The sequence below is a fragment of the Eufriesea mexicana genome, unplaced genomic scaffold (genome assembly GCF_001483705.2).
Source record: "Eufriesea mexicana isolate 0111107269 unplaced genomic scaffold, ASM148370v2 scaffold2467, whole genome shotgun sequence".
Lineage (NCBI taxonomy): Eukaryota > Metazoa > Arthropoda > Insecta > Hymenoptera > Apidae > Eufriesea > Eufriesea mexicana.
In genome coordinates, this window is record NW_016910588.1 from 1,549,474 (window position 1) to 1,575,727 (window position 26,254).

The 26,254-nt window shown below is 33.1% G+C and overlaps 1 protein-coding gene across 14 annotated transcripts in view; it reads left to right on the forward strand.

Annotated features, from left to right (window-relative positions):
• The window catches only part of slo (calcium-activated potassium channel slo), a 229,620-nt gene that overhangs the window by 148,904 nt on the left and 54,462 nt on the right, over positions 1 to 26,254 (forward strand). For all 14 annotated transcript variants that reach the window (XM_017903705.1, XM_017903699.1, XM_017903701.1 and 11 more), the window contains exons 7-9: positions 10,241 to 10,351; positions 14,508 to 14,613; positions 24,584 to 24,736. In XM_017903705.1, coding sequence (XP_017759194.1) covers positions 10,241 to 10,351; positions 14,508 to 14,613; positions 24,584 to 24,736 — 370 coding nt within the window. The remainder of the gene's footprint in view (positions 1 to 10,240; positions 10,352 to 14,507; positions 14,614 to 24,583; positions 24,737 to 26,254) is intronic.

Sequence of the window (26,254 nt, forward strand, 5' to 3'; positions counted from 1 at the left end):
GATAATCACCGCAGGGAGATACTTTGAATAATTTTTAACGAGATTTACAAGTATACCGAGAGTGATCCTCTCGTTGGGAGACTCAAGGCAGTGTCACCAGAAAAGATATTGCAACGGGAACGTGTTTAGGTGTGTGATCTGTCAGTTGGCTCGAGTGTAACTCCATAGGACGAAATCGCTCTTGCACGACTCATTGAGTATAGAGACTATACTATAGACCGATCGACAGATCATATACATAGTAACTCACAGACGAATTCGTACCCCTTTGATTGGCAATTTCGAATAAATATTATTCCTTTACGATACAGTTTTCAAAATCCTTCTGCAAATTTTATTACGAAATAAAAATTTAACATAATATAAATTAAAAGAAAAATTTTTTAAGTACCAAATTACCAAAAATTCGGTTATAAAAGTATTTTCATAATCGCAAATTTTATTAGAAATCAAAATTTTTATATATTCCCTCTTGTTGCCATTTGCTATAAATTTTGTGTAATACATATTCTCGTTAATAAGGAATTTGAAGTCCGTGTTATAAAGTAACAGCAGTCGTTTGAAGCGGCTCCATTGGGGGAGCGCGAATGCTCGTGCGACTCGCGTACATAAACACAGCGTTGCCATGGCAACGGTTTTCGTAGCCACAGCGTCCTTGAGTTCCCCTAGTGAAAGGACCACTCTATACTCTATTCTTTCGTTCGCGAATCGCGTTGGCTTCGTGTATTTATTTCCGAACACGATTATAATCTTACGCCTCGTCTACGGTCAGATCCTTTGCAAAGATACACTTGTTCCATCGACTTAGTTCTTCTCGAGTTACACGATTGCATATGGCGAAACGAAAAAGTGAATAAACGAATAAAAATGATCGAACCATTATGACAGCCTTCCCGTCGTTTCCCGTGGAACGCTTAATCATTATCCTACTTCGTTGTTCAGGCACATAGATAGCCTCTAGTTTCAGCCACATCGATAAATGATCTGTTTCTCCTTTTCTCTCTCTCTATTTCTATTTCTCTTTCTCTCTCCCCTTCTCTCTTTCTTCGACAGTTACATGCATATGCATACACGTATATCATAAATATGATATGTATATGCAGCTTCATAAGACAAGGGAACACTCATCGCAGCCATTTCAAGAGTCTGTCTTATTCCAATTTGAAAAGTACAAGAGAGAATTACCGGAAGGACCACAATATTCATCACGATCAATCGCGTTAACACGTTACATGTGTATATGCATATACATTTATTTCTCTGTATTTTTTTTTTTCATTCTTTTCTTTTCCTTCTTTTTTTATTGTTTCTGGTCATAAATACGTATGCGTGTACGAACGTATGTGCATACATTGCAGAGCGTTCGCGTATGGGTAACGCGAATTGTTCGCGTTCCGTGTACGTTCATGTGTGTTCGTACGTGTGCACACGGATACGTATTCACACAGACATGCATCACTGAGCGGAAGGAAAGCGGAAAAGAGACAACATACACGCATAGATTGACACTAGCCCATGTCCCAAGAAACACTTTTCTTTCGAAATATTTCGTAATGTCAGATGAATAAATTGCGATGTATTATAACGCGATTACGCTCACAGACTTCGTTGCCGCAGACGCACGCTTCTTTTCTTGAGAATTAGTCGTTCGAGATCGATCGTCTATTGGCCTGTTCTGTCAGTTGACGCGCGTAGTACAGCCAGTGGTTCTCAACTGTCTATAGAATTTCAGAGTATTAATATAATGTACAGGGTGTTTCGTGATTATTATAGAAAATTAATAAAACAGGAAATGACAGAGGATGATCAAGAAATGGTACTAATAAACTAATATGTTTATTACTAATAAAGAAACTTAAACTAATAAACTATATGGTACTAATGGTAATAATAAACGTCTCTTTAATTTTGATTTATTTTCTCATACTTTGCGTGTCTTTTGGACATGAGCCAGTTAGGCAATCTATCGTGCATCGACCAACGTGTTTTCGATCAAAAATAAAATATTGGTCAATTTAGAACTTGTTGGTGGATCCATCTAGGTCATAATAGCAGCTAATATCAGTCATAGCTTGGTTGAAAATGTGACAGGAAATCGTAATACGTTATTTATGGTATTTTTAATACCTGTGTATTATATCAAAGGTATAGTAAATTTTATCGCAAAATAAAATTAGAATACACTTTATCGTTCGGCAGTAACCTATTATAAAGTGAAAATTTTTCAAAAACATCAAACTTTGAACATTTATGAAAATTTTATGACCAATATTATCAAATACTGTTAAAACTTAAATGCGAATATAAAACTATTTGGATTAAAAAGTTTTTATTTAAAATACTAATAAAATCTTATAGAATAGGCTAGTTATTAATAATGAAAATTAATCTAAAATCTATATTCTTTAAATTTTATAAATAAAATATCATAGAACCGAATACCTGTTTATTGGATACAGATCGTTTCTTTCGACATCTCCTGTCATCTACTGATTTTGTTATCCTATACTTCTGAGACATTCTGTACATTCTTAAATATACAATATCCCGTTATGAAATTCTTCGATAAATATTTTAGACTCATTGAGAACTGCTATCCTGTACAATCGACACAGAAATAATACAAATACTTGTATTAATATGTATAATTATTTATGTTATAAAATATGCATTTTGTCGTCAAAGTAAACAAATGATAGTCCTGAGCCAAGACTGAGATAATTCTAGGAAAAAATTATTTTTAATCAATTCCATTCAATAATTATGAGTTCCTAAATTCATATTCATACAATTATCTCACACGATTAATTATTAATCGATTCACCGAAAAAATAAGTTAATAATAATATACGTAAATTTAACTTTTGTAATAATAGCTTCACACTGATACCATTTACATATATGCTCCATATATTTATTACTTCACGTTTAACACGTTAAACGACACGCCAGTTTTACGACACGCCAGTGTCGTTCCGTTCACGACACAGCCGCCATACGGACCCTTCCAGGCCATACGGATCTGCGAGGCTTGAACGGAAAGTCTAACACCGGTCCCTAGGCGTTCGTGTCCCATGCAGCGCGATCGCGCTGTTCAGATTTCATGTCGAGAAGACCCAGCACATTTCGATCGTTCTCGGCAGCTGTCGGTGCGTCACCGACTGTCGAAGTCGAAGCGCTATCGCGCCACTTGGCCATTCGTCGCCATAATATAAACGAAGCGCTATCGCGCCGTTTGGGATTTCTCGACATAAAATGGAAGAAGCGCTATCGCGCTGCTTGAGTTCAGTTGTGCCCACTTAGAGGCAGCGCGGTCGCGCTGCTTGGGATTCTGGACAGTGTTTTTTCAAAACTCTGGGACTGAAGGGGCTAGGGACCGGCGTGGCGTTTAACGTGTTAATCGACTTATCATTCGTTATATAATATATAAATACATAAATTAACGTTACAACTAACATTAGGGTATACAAGAACCAATCTATCCAGTCTTTGGCTAAGAGACCTTTCATCTATCAAACCCAACACGCGTGATCTTAGAACCTTCCAAAGAGGCCGATCGACGATTCTTCCCTTCAAAAAGGAGTAAGAAAAAAAAAAAAGAATAAAGAAAAGAAAAAAGGAAATCGAAAATGTATAAAAATAAAAAAAAAAAAAAGAAAGAAAGAAAAAGATATTATAGGACGTGCACTTGCTTTGAAATCGTAATTCATATTCGGCTGTCATATTCGAAGTGGACATACGTCGAGAACATCCTATAATCGCTTCGAGAAGAGGAAGAAAGAGACTCGCATCGATGTTTTGCGACACGGTATAGTTTGAAACGGCATTAAAACTCTAAAACTATGTCTATCTCCGTTACTTTGCTGTTTCGTACATTTCCAAAGGCGACATCGATCGCGCGAAGCGCCAATATGGACGAGTGATAGACATTGATCAGACGCTAACATCGCTCGCTAACTGCTCTCTAACTGACCAGGATGGTGCATTATCCTTATCGTGCGGCAACGATACAGTTCATTGTGAAACGCGTCTTTCGATCTAACCAGGCGACGACCAGATGTCAACTCATGCGATGATACCCTTTTCAAGCCAGGATCAATATCTTCTATTCGACACTTTGGGAATTTCGCTCGATAAAACGACTTTGCTCGATATACGATGTCTCGTGCTAACAGGGGGTTGCTGTACTCTTTCGTACCGGCGAGCATCATTTGGATTATGTTTTTTCTCAAAGCTTTCTCGATCCGTTCGTCGACGTTCATACGTATCCACCGAGAGGCAGAAGCGATTCTTCGTTGAGAAAAAAAGAAAAAAAGAAAAAAATATAGAAAAAAAGAGAAAAGCCAGACGAAACGAAATATCTGTCGGAAACGAATCCTGTTGTATCGAAGAGTTCGCGGAAAATTCAATGAATACATACGACCTACCTGCCAATGGACTAGGTAGACGTGTCGGCACGTGTAGTTATCGTTAGGCCTAGGTGTAGGAGTGTAGGACCTAGGTGTAGGTAGCCTACCTACCCCGCCCTTTATCTGGAACGTGTTCAGTTTCCATATTTATTAATCTATTTGGGCCGTGGCACGCATAGCGGTACAGCACTGTTAATCGTGTCTCTATGAGTAGCCGCGTAGCCCTGGTAGCTGAGCCAAAACTTACTTCCGTTCATAAGTACAAATTTCCTCCCCCTCGCCAGCTCAGAAAAAAGAATGAAAGAAAAAAGACAACAACTGAGAAAAAAAAAAAATACGAACTAGCTAAGGTATCACCTCTATACGACGCGTTAGCCATCACCTCGACTGGACGAGACGACACCGGTTCACCTAGAAAAAACCTTGTCACACAAGTGTATTGATGCGAGTGTTGTGTTCTGTTCTATCACGTGGTGTAGGCCATATTCGCCAGTTGTATCCCCGAGATAATTGACCTGATCGGGACGCGAAACAAGTATGGCGGCACTTTGAAGAACGAGCGAGGTCGCAGGTGAGAGACACAGCCAACCAACTAGCTTTCCCGAGTTGAGTCACCTTTCGCAGTCCTGATTAATAACCAACTGCTCACCACCCTCTTGTATATGATGTACATCTAACTCGTCCTATGGTCACCTATCCCCGCCTCCAGCACGACATCATGAACTATGCCATATTTTTTGTCCGTATGCACCTGGACATCTTACACGATCACATTTGCCTCGATGTCAGATCCCACACACCCCTGGATATGTTTCTTCTGTCACAGATACACAGAATAGATACAATATTTTCCACCAATGACAAGCCTGACAAAAGTTTCCTGGATTGCCCGTTACGTTTTATTACACGTACATAGACACACGCAACATACAGATACGTACACACTAGTACACGCGAGCACGCGCGTATACATATACACGTATATATGTACTATAATATTATACGATGTGTATTATATATATAAATATATACGTTTTTGTTATACACGAGGATGGATATGCATAGTAACGAAAAGTATATCATTTATATGTATAATATATTTAGAGACAGCGTTAGAATCGCAGAATCGCAGTTCAGTACCTGCTCTTCAAACTAGATGTCAGTCGGCGTTTATGCAACCGTGCTTCCACTCTCCTGAATAACACAGTTCCCTGGCCCTGTCCACCAACACTTTCAGTCAATCAGCTAGTCCAATTACCATCTCAGATTCACCATACCCAGTAACTGGTGTTAGCTTGTTTGTTTACTTGACCGCACTTGGGACAAATACGGCTTTATCGCGCTAGTTTCCTCGAATTTCTCACGAACAACGAGGATGATGTCTAACTTGATCGCAGAGAAACTTTTGCTGGAACGTTGTTAAAGATACCATCGGTCCATGCCGATTATTCATGTCAATTTTGTCCAGAGACGAACGTTATTGCGTATCATGGAGAACGATGATAACATGGATTAATTTGATTCCTCGTTTTTCGAATTCCATTTAGATGACATAATAATATTTCTCTTAACTGTAATTTAACAAGTGTCAAAGTCGATACGTCCGAATAACTTAGTCGTAGATGAATATTGCTACCTTGACGCCATGTTGTAACTCGAGATTAGAAAATGGCCGTTCAAACACCAACGGTGATGTCGAAATTTCTCGCGATGTTTGATAATGAAAATCCATCACTCGCACAATCATGTCTCGTGGACGTGGCATATAAAAGTGAAAAGGAAAATGGACCAAAATGGAAATAAATAAATGTTGGAGCTGTATTTCTCTCTGAGTGCAAAGGGTCAACGCCCAGCATGTACCCTGCATTTCCAACTAATATTTAGGTCATATATATGTATGTGACCTAATGTTGCAATTCTTAAGTGTAATAACCTTGGTGTTTTAGACAGCATTAATTATTGTTTTTACGTGTAAATCTTGGAGAAAGGACAGTGGTAAAGTGAAATTCCGCCTTGGATTATAAGCTCACAGGATGGACCATGTGAATTGTTACAAATTAGTTTCTCTAAAACTATTAAACGCAGCAGTGTAATTAATCTTCGTACGATAACATCTTAAAGTTATCGTTTAGAAATTTCATTGTTCAATTGATTAATTTCGTTGCAACAAGATAGTGGAAAACAGGTATGAGAACAAAGAAACTTTCAAGGATAGGTATTTCCACGAAGCAATTTGTTATTGCAATTTGGTAATAATTGTTATTACGAAAATAATTTATTGCCGGATAATGAATTATTAAATTATCGATTCTTATTCTATATAAATATGGTTGATCAGCCTTATTGGATCTCACAGGGAACAAAATGGAACGTTCCACGCTTCTGACTATGCAATCATGATGAAGATTATGCATTTTACCTAAGCCTTTGCAATTTTAGTAAAATCTACCTCGAATTTTATTTTTATTTTAGTAAAACAAGGAAATGGTGGACACAAATATTTCTTAGATAAAATTAAAATCATGTTTTCCATTTCTTCGTTCATTTATATTCAGAAATTTGATATACTCTTTGCTCTAACAAAAAATTGCATATCGTTTACAAAAATAGATGCAATCAAATTCAGATCAAAATCAAATTTGATTTCTTCGAATAGAAATAAATATTTTTAATAAATTTTCAGCATTTTTTGAATTCTTCCTGGAACTTAACACGAACTTCCGTTTGTTCCCCAGATACAATAACAGCGATAACAGTGATATTTCGTGCTGTTCGAATATCAAGATATCCTACTAACAAAAATTAGGTTTTTAACGTATTCGAAAGGGAAACGATGTTTTTGACAGTTTTCGAGACTACGTCGCGTAACAATTTATATGACTCACCCTGTATACGCTTTATATACGTATACACGTTGATACACGTATATAAAGCTGTATGTATACGCATATATGTACTTGTATACTGCTAATCATGTGTCACGCGCTATTCAGGTTTTACGAAGGGATTGTCAGTGGGCCAACAATCGTCTAGTCTAGGGAAGACTTGTATAGTCGTACATGCATTCTTCTTAAATTGACTGTCATTTATAATTTGTGTTAGCGCGATTACGCTTTTCGTGAGACAACAATAAACTCAACACCACCGTACTAGTCCCTTCGACGATGTAAATCGAATACTTATACACGACTACGCAAACGAGTGTGCAGAGTGAGCCACCACATATACAAATGAAATACCTTTGAATATGACACTTTTAGATTATCGTTGTTTTTCGATATTTTTTTCAGAGTTACCAAGGTTATCAATCTCTTCCTAAATGAATCTATATGTTTCCCCCTTGCATGTTGTAGCTAATGTTAATCAAGTTTCCAGCCTGTTAAGGTTAAAGGATTACATTTAAGTTGGAGACTTTTGCATCGATGTCCCTTGGCAAAGCAACGCGTTTCTCTAGAACGATCCACGTCGAAAGACTGCAACACCTTGTCACTAACTATCTTCCAGGCTCTATCGGCATTCTCGATATAGTAGGCGTCTCTCTTCGCGCGTTCTAGCCTCTTCAGAAAGAGACCCACGACGTAAGAACGAACGACTACGCGACAGATGGAATCGTTCGATCGACGTCACGTTTCAAACAGCAAAGATTCTCGTCGAAACGTATCGAGAGAGAAACCTGTAGATTTGTTCAGAGGCAGTGATAACGTGGATAACTTTGAAAGCACACGATCCCCGGGTCAAGCTACGGTGGGATCGTCAGAGTCTGTTTCTCCTTTGGTTTCGTCTCCGGGACATGACACCTCGGTCTTTTTGCTTTTGCCAACTTCTCGTCAACTCACTCTGTATAATCCATAGCCATTTCGTTCGTTATACGCACACAAAACAATAATCTATCGGCGGTACTGTCGATCGTTGCACGTACTACTCGATACACCGAGCAGCGTCCTAGTGACAATAGTAAGGTGTCACTCGTCGAATGTATTCACTGTATGTTCATCTCTGTCGACTGTCATTCATACGTACGAGATCATCGTAATGTTCTTCGAGAAAAAAAGAAGACGAAGATTTTTTTGAATCAGAGATTTTGGTGAACGCAGCTTGAACGAGACAGGCTTGGCAATTTTTTGGGGGATGCATCGAATCGCGGGGGAAAGCTGAGAATCTCGGATTCGATTTAACTGCTACGTGCGTTTTTCGGGGTTCGTATGGTCTGTATGTGTAGATCGGCGAGCACCACGACGAATTAACGTTCGAATTGTGCCAACTCGACGTACGAACATTCTCCACATTCGATTTGTTCTCTCTAGATGGGCAATAGGACTCGAACGACACGTGACTCTTGCATCGTAGGCAATCACACGATATACTCACGACTTGTCTCATCTCTACACCACACTCACGTCACGATTCACATAACAATGCGTCGGCCCCAGTACAGTAGATTTAATGATAACCTCATCTGTAAGGCCTAATATGTCGATATCATGTGTTTTTCGGCCCATGCTGGATTCAGTGGCACACAAGAATTCGTGTGCTCGTGTTGCATTGGCATTTTTCCTTTCGCAAATACATGTTTACGTATCGCAGAGCGTCGATCGTGCGCCAGAACAGCCTGTGTCTGCTGAGTTCATGATGAGCCTAGCATTAGATGCCATCAAGTAGTAAGGATTGGGCATGGAATGTCTATGGTGAAGTTTGTTTCTTATTCGATAACGCAATAACACTTTCGTCACTCTAGGCAGTATTTTTGTATGAACTTATATATGTGTAATAGCAAGAGTATGTGACTTATTAATCCACACACCGCACTTAGAATTAACACACATATATATAGAGAAGAGTCTTGTGCTTGTACTTGATTGCAAGGATCGAACGTCAACGAGCCTGCACTCTTACGTATTTCATCCAGTTTTGTCATGTTTTATCTATTTTCTGTATACTGTATGTCTAGCACAGATGATTTACCACGTATGTTGTGTGTGCGCGCGCGCGCGCGTGCTCGCTTGCGCGGGCGCGTGTGCATAGTTATTTGATCACGTTAGTCGGCTAAAACGACTCACTCCAATTCCTATCGCAGTTCCGGTAAGTTTAGTCCATTAATTAGTTCTACTTATATTTACTATGTTACATGTACGTATACATATATATATCTCTCATACATATACGTTTATATATATGTATACAAAAGGTAAATACGCGGGAATCGCGATTTCTCTTTCACTTTTAACCGTAGATGTTTCCTTAATCGTTGAATACGATATTTTGCCGTATAATATAATATTTGCAAGTGTATAACCTCTATTTTCGAAATTCTATCCAATGATATATCATATTTCTGACCAATCGACGCAGATATTCGAGTCCGAACTTCTTCGTTGTGGCAGCAGACTAAACTGGTGTACAGAAGGAAAAAAGAAAAAAGAAAAAAGAAAAAAGAAAAAAAAAAAAGAATTCCGAACGATATCCATATCTTTTTCTCTCCTCTCACACTCGGCTGCGTCGCACTCGCGCGGATTCGTTTGACCGTGTTTACGCCCTCGACAAGTGCACCCTCTCGAGGAGCGTGTTCAAAGCAAAGGAAAGCAAATGGAAACGGAGTAAAAGCGACTGGCTGGCAATCAGAGAGAGAGAAAAACGTAACGAAATCGTTAGTCCGTTGATACATATGTATGTATATTATATAGAGCGTGTACATGGTAGTTGCTTGTAAGTCTCTCTCTTTTTTTCTCTCTTTTCATTTTTTTTTCTCTCGTTTTTTTTTCTCTTTTTTTTTCCATTTCAACCGTCTGTACTTTATGCGGGAGTGGAATCTAATTCGTTCGTTGTGTTGGCAGACATATTGTCGTGTGTGGCCACATCACCTACGAATCAGTCTCGCACTTCCTCAAGGACTTCTTGCACGAGGACCGCGAGGACGTCGACGTGGAAGTTGTCTTCTTGCATAGGTATGATTATCGATCCGCTACTTTACCAACCTTATATCAGACCACGTGCATCTCTATCCTCATTTGGTCTCATATGGTCAACGAACCTCTGTATAATCGAGCCCAGGCACGGCAGTAACCGGAAAGAGGCCTCTCGCTGCGCGGAGGTCATGTGCAAATATATACTTGCGTGTGCATTAGGCTGCACACGGGTCGTTGCGCGATTATACAGAACGTCTTTGACACTTTTCCTTCCATGTCCCGGTGTCTTACTCGTCGAATAAATAACGAACATCAGATAGATCTTGTACAATACAAATTGCAGTTCAAGTGTGTTACCGATCAAACTTTTACGTATCTCTAAGTGATGTTTCTCGCTTATTCGATTACCTTCAACATCACGATGTGTTACATGTGCTAATCGATATGAAATTAAGTAAGTCTGCTACTGTAATCGTTACCGATACGCAGTCACCCACGTCGAACAATGTCATGCGATATCGATGATTTTCACGAAAAAAGGGGATGATAACCGTGTCTAGAATCGTTGTAACGTTGCAAAGGGGTAAGTGTAGGCTGACGACTTGTGTAGGTCTCCCAATTATACCAGCTTTCCTGCGGTTACGCGACCAATGACGATCAGACCCTATCGACTTACCATTCCTTTAGCCAGACACACGAGGCCGAGGCTCTCACTCGGGTTAATTGCGAGTGATAATTCGAGATGTAATACCAGCAGCAAAGTTTTCGCGGTGAAGCAGGTGGCAGGATGGTCTACGAAACGAAAGTGACAGAGAATAAAGGGAAGCCAGAGGCATCCGGTATGCCGATGCACGGTTTCGATCGTTCGTGATGGTCTGATCGTCATTGTCGTAAGGAGTGATCTGTGTTTCCAGGAAAGAGCCAGATCTCGAATTGGAGGGTCTCCTGAAGAGGCATTACACGACCGTGGAGTTTTTTCAGGGCACTATGATGAATGCTGTGGACCTGGAGCGCGTCAAGGTATCCTGAACCCTAAAAACAACCATCACACGAAACCTACGCCAAATCAGACAACCTACCACCAATCTATCCTTTGCGTGGCCGCTCGTGCTTCTTATTTCCTTGTAGTTTTTTAGGTTTTTGCGCGATGATTTACACGGAAGTAATTTAATATCTTGTGTATCAAACGATTCGTATAGATGTCTGGCATAGATGTCTATATAGCGTGCATATAATCGACTTGATACGTGCAGGTGTACATAAATGAATTCTGGTCCAGTTATACGGGTTTACTTGTTCCTCTTCCTCTCTGTCTCTCCTCTACGTATCTCGCCTTCTTTTCTCCTTCTTCTTCTTCTTCTTCTATTTCGTTTAGAAATTATCTGGTTGTTAGGCAATTTCAGTTCTAATATCTAGCTGCCAGGTATTGTGGTACTATCTGTATCCTCTGCTTTCGAAAGTTTTCTCATACTTTGTGGTGTCACGTAATGAAATAACTGTAACGAATAATCCGATGTAATGGAGAAGTCTTAGAATTTTTCGTCCTCGTTTATTCACTAACTTGTGTAAAACGTAGCTGGTAGTAACGATTTGTTTTGTTCGTCAATGATAGAAGAGTGGGATATATACATAGAGATGCGGAATTCAACAAGGGAATATACTTTTCGAATTTGTTTATTAACAAAGTGGGACGCGATTGGTAGTATAATTGAATGGACGATGATTTCTCGTTTAAAAGTAAATACAGGAGATTGAATCAAGTTTTGTATATGGCTCTGTTTTCGAGGAGATCGATTTTGCTGATTCGTTGCTCGTGTGAATGAATATGGTTTGTCTAGAGTGCCATTTTAATACTGATTTTTATCCAGACTAATTTATATACATTATCTGTGTTAATGATATTGTAAATATTATCATAAAATCAGAATATTATTTAATAAGTTACGTTTTACTCATTAAAATTATAAATTATAATTATAAAATTATTATTAAAAATAAATATATAAATAAGAAAAATTAAAAATATGAGAATAAATTAAAATTATTCTTTTATTTTTAATTTTTCTTATTTATATATTTATTTTTATTTTCAGGTTTTCGTTGATTTTTTAATTTAAAAGCTATTTAACATTTTTGTAGATTGCTTTCTTAATATAATCCCATAAATAAAAATTACTTGGTGTATTATACAAAATTTATATATGTCATTAGTGCAAAATGAAATTATAATTAATTCAACATGCATACTTTTTGTGAAAAAATTTGTATTCTTTTTATTATTGAAAAAGTTTTTATTATTTTATTATCATTGGAAAATATTAATCGAATTTTTTCAATTAGCATATTAACAATTTCTAATTGTCATAATATTTTTAGTATAATAAAAAGGAATAATTACAATATAATAATTTATGTTATATAAATGAAATGGTACGGTTAACCAAACCATATTTTAATAAATTTTCAAAGTGATTTTCTTCCAAACAGAATCTCATATGGCAACTTTTGTTTCACATTTTGTATTTATCTTTACTTGCTGAATCATATTCGTCATAACTCGTGTCAGAAATTATATTCTTGGGATTACCAAAAATTTCCGTTCAGAAATAATTACATTATAGGAGTATACTGGGAAAATTTCACGTTGCAATTTGCAGTATGAAACTAATCTTATATCTACCTAACCTCATTGCCATAGTCCGGGAAACTGTCGTTTTTATCGTATGACATCTCTCTTCGGAAGGAACATTTCGATGGAAATGTTTCGCCATATATCCCGAGGTTACGCAGATAATCGCATTAGTCACTTATAAAAATCACCTTATATATGTTGGTGTATGTACATAGTACACGCATATATGTACATATATATGTACGAATTTATACGTAGAAAGCAATTGCCTGCGACTGCATGGTATGCTGTAATGAGCTATGGAGCCGAATCAGCGTGCAGTAGAGACTTACTTAGATCTATTACTACATTATTATATCGTGTATTCTTGACTTTCGAGGAAGCATTCATTATTCTCTAGATAATGGAACATTGTACCGAACGTATATGTACAGCAGTGCCCGCTTTAGTGTCCACAGTGAGGATATCCGGACGCTTATCCGAGCAGGTGACTTCTGAGTCACATGTTACAGTAAAAAGAATATTTCACACACCCATATCTCGATAAAAGAACGAAAAAACAAAAATAATTATTTATTGCAATATATATTACCCTTAATATTAACCCTTTCGCTACGGCGAGCATTGTCGCGAAGTCTCTTCCGTAGAACGCAGCGCGGTGTCAAAGATGGCAACATTGCGATCATGCAGTCTTTAGCATTCGGTCTTTCGACGCAAATCTTTTGAAGAAAAAAAGATAAGGAAAACTGACCGTCGCAATGGAGCTTGCAATCCTTTGCGAAGAGAGCTAAGAGGAACGGTAGCACTTTTCTTAATTTTTTACTCAATTTTTGTGGCCGGTGACTATAGTCACCCGTCGTGTGTAGATGGCGTCTCGTGGCCGGTGACTATAGTCACCCGTCGTGTGTAGATGGCGTCTCGTGGCCGGTGACTATAATCATCCGTCGTGTGCAGATGGCGTCTCGTGGCCGATGACTATAATCATCCGTCGTGTGTAAGGTGGCGTCTCGTGGCCGGTGACTATAGTCACCCGTCGTAGCGAAAGGGTTAAACAATTTTTATGTAACCATAATTACGAATAATTATAGGTGACAAAGTGAAATGACTCACCCTGTATATCACGCAGAATCAAAACCCAAAACAGATTAGATTCTTAAATATTTTATTTTCCATATACAATTTTTGTAATATTTCTATATTACAAATATCTTTCTGATGAATTAATCAATCACAAATTAATATCGAAAACACTTCACTCCATAAAACAGTTTTAGGAATGGGTATCGTCAATAGGACGGTAAATGGATGGTGGACGCTTATGTGGGCAGTACTGTATATGTATATACATAGTATAGAAATTGTTTAAAGACTTTGCTGTTCGCTGTTCCTCGAAGGTCTGGTAAATACGACAGCATTATTACATTTACCACTTATATTATAAGTCGAATCTCCGCCCATCTCTGGCGGTCTACTCAGCGATAACTCGCAAAAAGGCGTCGTCTGATATCTGAGGTGAACATTATGAAAAGAAACGTATCATTTTGTCGGGCCGGTGCCATTTAGGAAACCACCAGATCTCGAGCTGGAGGGACTATTCAAACGGCACTTCACCACCGTGGAGTTCTTTCAGGGGACCATCATGAACCCCATTGATCTGCAACGGGTCAAGGTGAGTCTGATATACATACATATTGTCCAAGTGAAATAAAACCCTCGACTCCTTTCTCTTCTAAACATGCAAGACAAACCTGTGATAATTACACCGACTTGTATCAACCTGTGTATTATTCGGCGAATGCCATTGTGCACATATATATGTACGTGTATACAGTCTGCCCTTGGAACGTTGATGAATATTTTACAGAGAGATGAAAATGTCATATGATTGTCAGTAACAAATTTGTTTGGTAGAGAGTGGGATCTTACGTCATTTATTTTATTCGTTTAATTTCTATTGGAATTCATAGATGAGAGTGAAGCTCTCAAGGTCACTTCAGTATAAATTTAGTGCTCTTGCATTGTTATTGTCATGGAAGAATATTATGTAAGTTATAATTAAGAAATGGAAGTTTAAAATTGTATTTAACCCTTCCTCGAGTAAGCGTTTCGGTAATCTTAAGACGATTGCGTTTAACTCACTAGCGCCACCACGGCTCGTATCTGCAGTAAATGTTTCTCGTAAATAGCGAATATAACATTGAGTTATTTTCTAATTTTACTGATGTAATCATGGAATTTTCTTCTTACTCCGTGTGTTATATTATTTGCACAATATCGTTTTCACAAATTTTGTCAACGTACATATACGTCTGTACACGTGGAAGGGTTACAGAGAAATACAAATAGGGGTGATTGCTAGCTGCAATTTAAATGCGGGTTATTAACGATTATTGTTATTCTACATGAAATAGAATTCAAATTTTAAAATCCCAAGGATAAAGGATAAAAATCTTATATATAATGTATTATTGATATGTATTAATTATTATTCTATATGTACTATGTAACAAATATTTTATGGACCGTTAATATTACTTAGGTTAGTTGGGAAAAATAGTCAAATTTATCATATTTTTACCATTATTTACGAAATCATATTTTAGAAATTAAATAATTTATTGCAACGACGTCATTTCCAAATTATTAGAATGTCGTTTATGAAATTTATCGCTAATTATACTGCACGATGAACATTCTTCACTATGTAAAATTACGACTTTTTTTAAGTAATCAAAAATATTTTTTTATTAATTTTGAACTGTCAACGCATAAAATTTATTCTTCATTATTTATTTATTGGATATTGCTGAAAACTTAGAAAATTAAGATTTGAACATTTGTTAGCTTTTTTTAAAATAAATCTTAATTAAAATAATTTCTAATTATAGAAAGATAAAATAATAATAAATATTGAATATTTACATAGAAATTTCAATACTTACGCAAAATTATCGTTCAGAAAACTAATATAAAAACCCAATAATGGGAAAAAATTAATATATTAATACATATAATATACATAATATATACTGTAAGAAATATTATCAATAAACTGTCCATGTAAAATGAACAGAAAAAGAAGAATCGAGTATCTTAATAGCATTATAGAATGTTATTAAGAATTTAGTAAGTATTCACAATGATCGATAATTTTATGCAAGACATAAATATTTTTACGTATATTAAGAAAAATAAATTATTAAAAAGTCTTACATTTATGAAAATCTGTTTGCATTAGTCAATGTTCCTCTCATACCAAATAACTTTTGTGTAAACAATTTTTATGCATTTTCTTGTCTTACAAATGTTCCACTGTTTCCAGTTAAATTCGACGTACTGTATACACACATGTCCATACATATATATCTCTGTGCTCAACATCCGCAGGACCATCGAGTTATCGTATTCCTCCGTTTATGTGGTAGTAGCTCCCATGACGTGCTACTTGTACTTTGGGTTTTGCATTTATTAAAAATATATCAAGATTATTATCTTTTTTCAGATTTTTGCACTATTTATTTTTTGTCAGAAGGTCTAATGATAGATAAATTGAATTATTTTTAATATTATATCTTTTGTATAAAATACAATACATGTATAAATAATATGCATATGACTTAAGATAGAAGAATGGGACTGGATGAATTGAATGTACAAAAATGACAGGAAATATTAAATCTTAATTAATGTAAGTTTGTAATTTAATAATTTATTGATAAATTGAATAGTATTTCGTTGTTTTTTATTCGTATTATTCTATGAAATTTATTATATTCGAGTTTATTATTCCAAGATTTATTCTAAATTGGTTTATATATATCAACTGATTTAAATATAGTAGTTTAAATAGAATATTGAATAAACGTGTAGCAAGTTGTACGATATAAATCCGATAGTGTTGAATAATTCAGATGTTATAAAACCATCGACGATCGATGATGTGACAAATGACTAGCTGTGAGACAGCTATTTCAATAGTCTTCACTCTGTCACCTGCAGAAGCACACGTTTATCGAGATCAATTTATTTTCGCTTTGACATTCTATTTTCTGATGTTTGAATATTTTAAATAAAAATTTTAAATATACTATCTTCGATATTTCTCATATTACTTACATAATTTATTTTATAGTTTTCAATTAATATAATATATAGTATGTAAATGAATTGATGTGTAATAAGCACATTTTTGTCCTTAATTTTAATTTGCATTTAAAATTATTTGCATTTAAACCAATGTAAGAACTGATTTTAATGACTTGAATGATTCTATTATTTATAGCTTTTATTTTTAATTTTTGTAATTCTTATTTTTTTTATAAATTTTCTTTTTATCAAAATTATATATTTTAAAGTTCATAAAATTTTTGCATATAAATTGTTCTTATTATATAATTAATGTTATAATTATATAATTTGAACATATATATAGTAATATATTTCTATTCAATATATTGTAGTACAAATTATATTAATATTTTTGATATCGGAAACATTTATAATCTTTAAGAAATATTTATATAGAAATATTTATATTTTAAATTAATATTTATATTATATAAAAATCCTCAGTTAATAAGAATCTAATAAACAATGCATATATATATAACTATAATTATTTATAATTATATAACTATATTATGTTATATATGACAATAATATAAAATTGATAAATTAATAATAAAATAATAAATATTTATGGATTTTCTCAGCCAAGAAAATTTTATTGATTTTATACTTAGCTCGATTGTTTAATTGTATTAACATTTTCGATTAATATCGTGAGCTGAAAAATTTGCATAAATAAGGGAACAAAATTTACGGATTCTCTCAGCCAGGAATATAACTCGTTACTTATTATCACATACCAGTAGCCAAAAAGAACATGTTCATCCAGTCCCTAATTCTCGAAAACGATTACGCGAACAAAATGTCCATTCGATCACGGAAAGTACAAGTGTCATGGCTGCTGCTCGAAATAATTAGTAGTCGTTCGAAAACTGACATTGTGCAAAAGGACAAATGCTGTTGTTCCAAAATGGTTGTTGCCTGTATGTACCCTTTTGTGCACACTGACGATGTTTCATGAGATCCCTTTGACGCGCTTTCTATGCTGTCATCTGCTTTCGTGTTCCGTTAATATGTAATAGCTCGTACAAGTTCAATCGAACAAACACACGATATTTCACTGATATTCGCGATGACTCAGTTCTATCGGCAATCTCTGTATCTATTTGCTACGATTAAATTCGATTCTTCGATTCGAAAATCTTCGCGGATCCATAGACCTCTCGTCAAGAGTTTCAAAAGCTCGAAAAAGAGAAAAAAATACATATATTTATGTTATAATCGGGAGAAAAACATACTTAGTTTCTTCTAACGCGTGTTGACATGCATACGTTCTCACGTCTGCGTCGAATTGCGTGAAAAAATGTCTTTCGAAGGTTGTTTACACCTAACCGGATACAACCATGTCTACTGTCGATCCAGGTGGGTAAGTGCTTGTGAATGGAGTTTAAGTAAATAATTATATTTCTAAGAATTACTTTCTGTTAGAGACTTAGTTTTTACGACAGCGATTCGTGATTCTCTTAAGTATTATATGATAGATTAATGCATTTAGGACGAAGAAGAGGCTAGTATGCTTGGCTATTTGTACGATATTTTTGTGTCGAATATTAAATCCAGTTAGTAGATGAGCATGTAGCGAATTTTAGAAATTCCTTCGTTTAGTTAACACGTGTATAAGGAATGTCCTAAAGAGTTGCTTTCCATAGTCTAATTACACATAGTTCCTTAAAATGCGTCGAAGATACGTATATACTAATGTACATAAACATAATGCTTGCTAAAGAAGTGTATGAAAAGGTACATGGCATAATAGATGTTTCAGATCCAATAAGTAATATTTATTGTTTATTGTATTTGAGTTTGGTGTAATAACATCCTGATATAGTAACTATAACTATAATTTTGCTATATTAACCCTTTGCACTCGAGAGGTGAGCTTCAGTCACCATTTCATAAAATTTGGAAAATCGATAATAATTAATATATCAAATTTAATGTAATAGTGTGCGAAGTATCGAAATCAAATAATTCTGGAATTTTATTATTATACAATTCTATATGTACTGTTCAAAAAGGTATCGTTGATATTTTAGTAGAGAATCTTTGAACTTCTACTCTTCTCTAGCCAAAAAATTGTCGAGTGCAAAGGGTTAACATATGGAATTATACTAAAATTTATTACATATTGGTAAGGTATTGGGTTGTTCAGAAAGTTCGTAGTGTCATTGATAACTGATAGCATAAATTAAAAAGGATAATAATTTGTCGTCAACTTCCATAAAAATGAAAGAAAGAATAAACAGGGAATTTTTACATTTAATTTAAAATATTACATTTAATTAATGGTGAATAAGAGAAAGGTTTAATTTCGAGATAAGACAATGTTGAGTTGTGTATTTCATCGTTGATGAAATGCAGACAGAACGTTTAACCAAAAGATCCAACCATGTATGGTATTTAGGTTAATGGTCATAGAGAATGTTAGGTTAGGTTATAATTTACGAAAGACGCAGGAACATCTGCTTCTCTGGTTTGAATGTTTAGTTATTTTGGTTTTGTTATTAACTTTATTACTGAAAATGAGAAATATCATAAACTGAATTATTGCTCGTATGCCTAACCTCTTTTATACTAATTGCATTGCAATCTTATTCTTAGGTTCAAAGAATAAACGTCACGTATACAACACTTGGTATTTGGAGTAACATTTGACAGTTGCATATAACGATTGATGTATAAACAGATAAACAGTTTATCTAAACTTAAGAATAAACAACAAACGTATGTTGAAAATTAATATTTATTAGATATGTTCCTAGATTTTCAAGAATTCTTGGATTCTAGTTACTTGGCCCCATTAGCTGAATAAAGCAGTAGGACATTTTATTGTTTCAATATTCGAAATGTAAAAAGCAAAGGATAAAAATAAAATGTGAAGATAATATTTTAATCCTTATCTACGTATTAATTATAATACTTTTGCTATAAGAAACTCAAGACCACAAGCAAAGTTTTGTTATATATAGTATTCAACATGTACTGGAAAGCCATTTTCGAAAGTGTTGTATTCTTCAAAATTGCAATAATTAATTTTTATTATAAAAATACAATTAAGACCATTATTTAACACTTGTTAACGTATTAATTATAATACTTTTGCTATAAGAAACTGAAAGTGGTGGCCACAAACAAACTTATATTATATATAGTGTTCAACGTGTAAAGCCATTTTCGAAAATGCTATATTCTTCAGAATTATTATATTATAAAAATACAATTATATTATTATTATAAAATAATATTAATTTTAAATAAAATTTTAAAATGATATTAATTATTATAAAATTATTATAAAAAATACAAATCAACGTAATTTAAAAAGGAAAGGAAAAGATAAAAAAGAATTATTCCACAAATCTAGTAACAGCGAAAGGAAGGACTAGGTAAATAGGCTAGGGAAATTTATCGAATGCCCTTTGAATAGATTGCAAAGCTGATATAAAAATTAAAAAAAAAAGCAAAAAATGCTAATCGATCTTTTTACATGTACAATAATTATTAATATAATTTAAAACACACTATATTTATTATTAGACGAGAATACAAATATTTTGACATTATTAAAGAAACAGAGGTAGCATAAATAGTTCAAGACTAAATTATTAAAAGATTATTAGAATTCATAAAATTCAAACAAATTTTGGATACTCTCAGTAATGTAAGTTTTATTAATATTTATTTTTTTAAAGTTAATATTTGTGTTAAATTCTTGTTATAATTTATCGTAGTAAATTATTTCTTACATAATTCTTCGAAAATTTTGTCGAAACCTCAACAATTTGAGTCCTGACTGCTCGGTCACCGGATGTACCATAGTTCCCCTATCGTTTATTCTAGTTCTTGTGAAACTTTTTTAATGGTGAGAAACTGAATGCTCCCGAGACCTGCGAGAACTATTCGTAAGAATTCCTTACCGAACACGACGAGAAGTTTCTTGTTAAAGGGCTGGTGAACCTATTCAATAGAAGATACGAAGTTAACAGAAACTGTGTACAGATATTTTCCATATAACACGATGATGGTTTCGAAAACCATGCTATACGAATTCGTGTTATACGAAATAAATTAGGAAATAGGAAAAACAAATGGTGCATAAAATTAGGTTAGCTTCGAAAAATGAACGAAACTGTATCATTGCTTTTTAATAACCAAGAGAGGTATGTTTATTAGTACTAAAAATAATTAATTTTTAGCTTTCATTTTAATATTCCATTTCTTTTTTATTTTAAATTTACTTGACTTTATGATTTTTCTTAGAATATGACTATAAGCAATTCTTTATTATGCAGTAGTGGACAAAAGAAAGTTTATATGGTAAATTATGCAAAACGTTCTAAGGAAAAATGAATAAAACTGTATTACTTACATTTTGTAATTAAGAGAGTTACGTTTATTAATACTAAATGATCAATCAAACGATAATGTAGCTTTTAATTTAATAGTCAACTTTTTTCTTATTTAAAATTTATTTGAAATAATTTTCTTTATGATTCTTTGGTACATATCTCCCTTTTTATTTTGTTTGTTCTAAAATTGAAATGTTTATTTATCAGTACTAAAAATAATTAATTTTTAACTTTTGTTTTAATATTCGACTCCTTTTTCATTTTAAATTTACTTGACTTTATGATTTTTCTTAGAATATGATTATAAACAAAAATAAATAAAACTTTATTACGTACATTTTGTAATTAAGAGAGGTATGTTTATTAATACTAAATGATCAATTCGTAGCTTTTAATTTAATAGTCAATTTTTTTCTTATTTAAAATTTATTTGAAATAATTTTCTTTATGATTCTTTGGTACATATATCTTTTTTTATTTTGTTTCTTCAAAAATTGAAATTGTTTTTACCATTTGATCAGTCAAATGATCAATCAAGGTAGATTCTATGTTAATAAAATTAATTGATCAAAATTATTACACGTTAATATTATATAAAGTTTTCTAAAATATCGCACAAAGTAAAATTATACAATTTTATGCTTTATTTAATATCAATCTTTTTCATAATTTAATGATACGTGCAATATCGAAATAAAATAATTTTATTCGTTAATTTACGTACGATTTCTCTTTATGCTAATTGAATCGTTCACGGGTCAAAGTAACTAACTCCACTTTTTGATTTTTTAAAAATTTTATTGCCAAAGTACTCGATCGATGCTTGACTTACATTTAAAATCAATCTTGATTTTTTGTTTTGTGGAGTTAATAAATTTTAGCAAATACGCGGTGTAGTTGTAAAAAAAATTTTTTTTTGTCAACTTTCTACATTTTTTACCAGATAAACCTCGGATAGCTAATTTCCTATAATAAAAAAACTTTCAAGTGCAAGGATTTAATATTACAGGAACTAAAAATGAATTTCAAATTTCAACCCTGCAAAATTTTATATACAAATCTAAAACATCAAATATTCTTAACTCCGAGAAAAAACATGGAGAAAATATATACTTATATTTCAAAATTCTCATTACCTAATTCTAGAACCTAATAATGTTATACAATAATTTTTCCAATTCTTTTCGAGTCTTAAAAATATCTTTTTTTATGGGGACTTCCCTAATTTATAATCTTTTTTGGAAAAATACCGTGTTTCATGAGAATTACTTGTATACAGTATTTAATAAAATGCTAATTCCATAAACCCAGAAATACTGACAAAGTTTAAGAAAATAGCAATAATTCGCGAATTTTTAATATTAACCCTTTGCAGTCGATGAAATTAAAAATTTTGTGTATTTACGTATTATAAGTAGTATTTAACACAAACCAATTTCAACAAATTCTGTGCGTTTTAATATTCATATATTGTCTTTAAATCTTGTACAGAAAAATAACTGCAAAACGCTAAATTTACTCTGCTGAAATCTGCCGACTGCAAAGGGTTAAATTTGAAAACAGGATCGATAATATTTTTAAATAAATTTATTTTTTGAATACTCTATATAATGTCTATTTCAATTTTTATCTATGAATCTCAAAAAATAAAAACTATATAAAAATTCGCAAATCATTACCTTATTTCCTATCTTCTGTTAGTAAGAGTAGGTCCCAAATATTTTTATATTACTATAACTATTTTTTGTATATTTTTTACTGCACATTTGTTACAAGTATTATTATTATGTGGGACTTGGTTAGAGGGCGTGTATGGCGTAGTGTGTGTTTCTGAGTGTGCAGATTAGAAAAGAAAGTTAAAGCAAAGAAATGGGTTTTCACTGATGGGAAAAAGGTAAAAATAGGAAGCTTCGACTGACATTGTATAGCTAAATATAAAAATTAGCAGGTTAAACGCGATAATACAGGCGGTAAAGAGAAGAATAGAAAAGTGAGGTTAGGCTTGTACACGTGGACAGGAAGGATAATTATAAGTATTGTAAATACAAACAGAACAGAGGTAACAGATACAAAGATATTTGCAATTTATAATAATAGATAAAGAGGTACATAGAGATAAAGGTAATTAAAAGAATAGAAAAGTGAGGTTAGGCTTGTACACGTGGACAGAAAAGATAATTATAAGTATTGTAAATACAAACAGAATAGAGGTAACAGATACAAAGGTATCTTCAATTTATAATTTATAATAATAGATAAAGGGGTATATAGAGATAAAGGTAAGTAAAAGCTAGAAATACGGAAATATACTTGATTTACATAGCGTAGATTATATTGGGTTAAAAAGGTATAGAAGTATTAGGTTAACAAAGGTATTATTATTATATAATGTCTATTTCAATTTTTATCTATAAATCTCAAAAAATAAAAACTATATAAAAATTCGCAAATCATTACCTATTTCCTATCTTCTGTCAGTAAGAGTAGGTCCCAAATATTTTTATATTACTATAATTATTTTTTGTATATTTTGTGCTACATACTTGTTACATGTATTATTATATTCGAAATATTACTACGAACTTTGGAAACAACCCAATGCTTTCATTTTCGAATATACTTTTCAGATGAATTTTTAACACGAATTTTTAACGAGAAATTCCTTTTTCGTATCTGCGACGCATTAACACGACTAATATTTAGTGCTTACGAGAAATTTCGATATGTAGCTGCATATTCCTCCATACTCAGTGTACCAGAGATTAGCATCCCCTGTGTTCTTTTTCGTCCATCCCTTTTCACTTTTACCAAACACACTTCACTTGTTTAAGAATCACATACCTCACATATGGCGGATTTTACTTTCAGAATGTGCCTACGATCAAACATTTATGGAATCGTTCCCATATTCGAAAGCAATGTGTCGTAACGACGAATTGTCCGGTTGCTCTGATTTGCATCGAATGAAACCGTTGAAACGGAGATCAGTTCTGCGCTACATTTTCTTTCCGCTACGATTTCTTAGTTTGACATTTGTTCAAAAGCAGTTTCTATTTTGCAATTGCTTTCTGACCATCGCCCCTCCACATATAACATGCTCCTACTTCACTCGTTGCCCGACCATGCGAATACGCGGGACAAAATGTTGCGATGATTTTTTAGGTCCACGAGGCAGACGCGTGTTTGGTACTGGCGAACAAGTACTGTCAAGACCCAGACGCGGAGGACGCTGCAAACATCATGCGTGTCATCTCCATCAAGAACTATTCGGATGACATTCGCGTTATCATTCAATTAATGCAATATCACAACAAGGTATCGTTTTTCTCAATTATTTCACGTTTAATAATTTATTTTATTTGTATATAAAATTTATTATAGTATTACACTGTACCATTACATATAATAGTAATAGTGTGTTATATATAATTGTACGTGATATATGTTCGTATAAAATAATACGTGGTATGGTATATTATATAATATACAAAATAGCATTCCATTTGAAAATGATATTTCCGTATAATTACGTATAATTACATATTTATGTATAAACAAAAATTTTACATCTCCATCAAGAACTATTTGGATGACACTCGCATTATCATTCAATTAATGCAATATCACGTTTAATAATTTATTTTATTTATATTTAGACTTTTATAATAGTATTATACTGTATCATTACGTATAATAGTAATGGTGTGTTATATATTATTATATATAATTGTACGTGATATATGTTCGTATAAAATAATACGTGGTATAGTATATTATATAATATTTTACAGAATAGCATTCCATTTGAAAAAATTAACTTGATCTTGAAATCTCCTATAGTTTTCCACGTATAAACAAAAATTTTTACATCTTCATCAAGAACTATTCGGATGACATTCGCGTTATTATTCAATTAATGCAATATCACAACAAGGTATCGTTTTTCCTGAATTATTTCGCGTTTAGTAATTTATTTTATTTATATTTAGACTTTATAATAGTTTTATACTGTACCATTACATATAATAGTATTAATGTGTTATTTATTATTATATATAATTGTACGTGATATATGTTCGTATAAAATAATACGTGGTACAGTATATTATATAATATTATACAAAAATATAGCATTACATTTGAAAAAATTAAGTTGATCTTGAAATCTCCTATATTTTTATACCATTTTATACCAAACAATTCTTGTAAGAACATTTTTTTAATATTTTCAGTTCTTTTTGAGAAATTACAGAGAATTTAGATAAAACACTCAGCTTGTATGTAATATATCATGTATGATATATATTATATAATATGTTCTTATATTATACTATATTACTATATATAATAATATATTACGCAATACAGTATTATTACTATAAATGATATTACATTATGCATAGTCACATAAAGTATATTATATGATATATATTATTGTATAATATATTATATACTACATTATGTAATACTTTCACATATTACAATTACTGCTTGGAAAATGTACAAGTTTTACATAAATAACCTTAAATCTTAAAATTAATTGCTGTTCACCATGTTTCATACGAACAATATAATAATCAATACTAATTATAAAATCGGTTAAATGTAGGATTCAATTTTGCAAATTCTGAAATAGCAACTTAACATTTCCAAATTGAAATTAATTACTATCAACGATAGTAATAAAACGATACTAATAATTACTATCAACGATAGTTTACAACTATTTCTGTCAGAAAGAGTGGTAGACTATAGCAAAATAATTCGTAAGAATTAGTCTAATGGTAAAATAAATTCGAATAATTCGCAAGAATTATTCTAACGTGATCTACA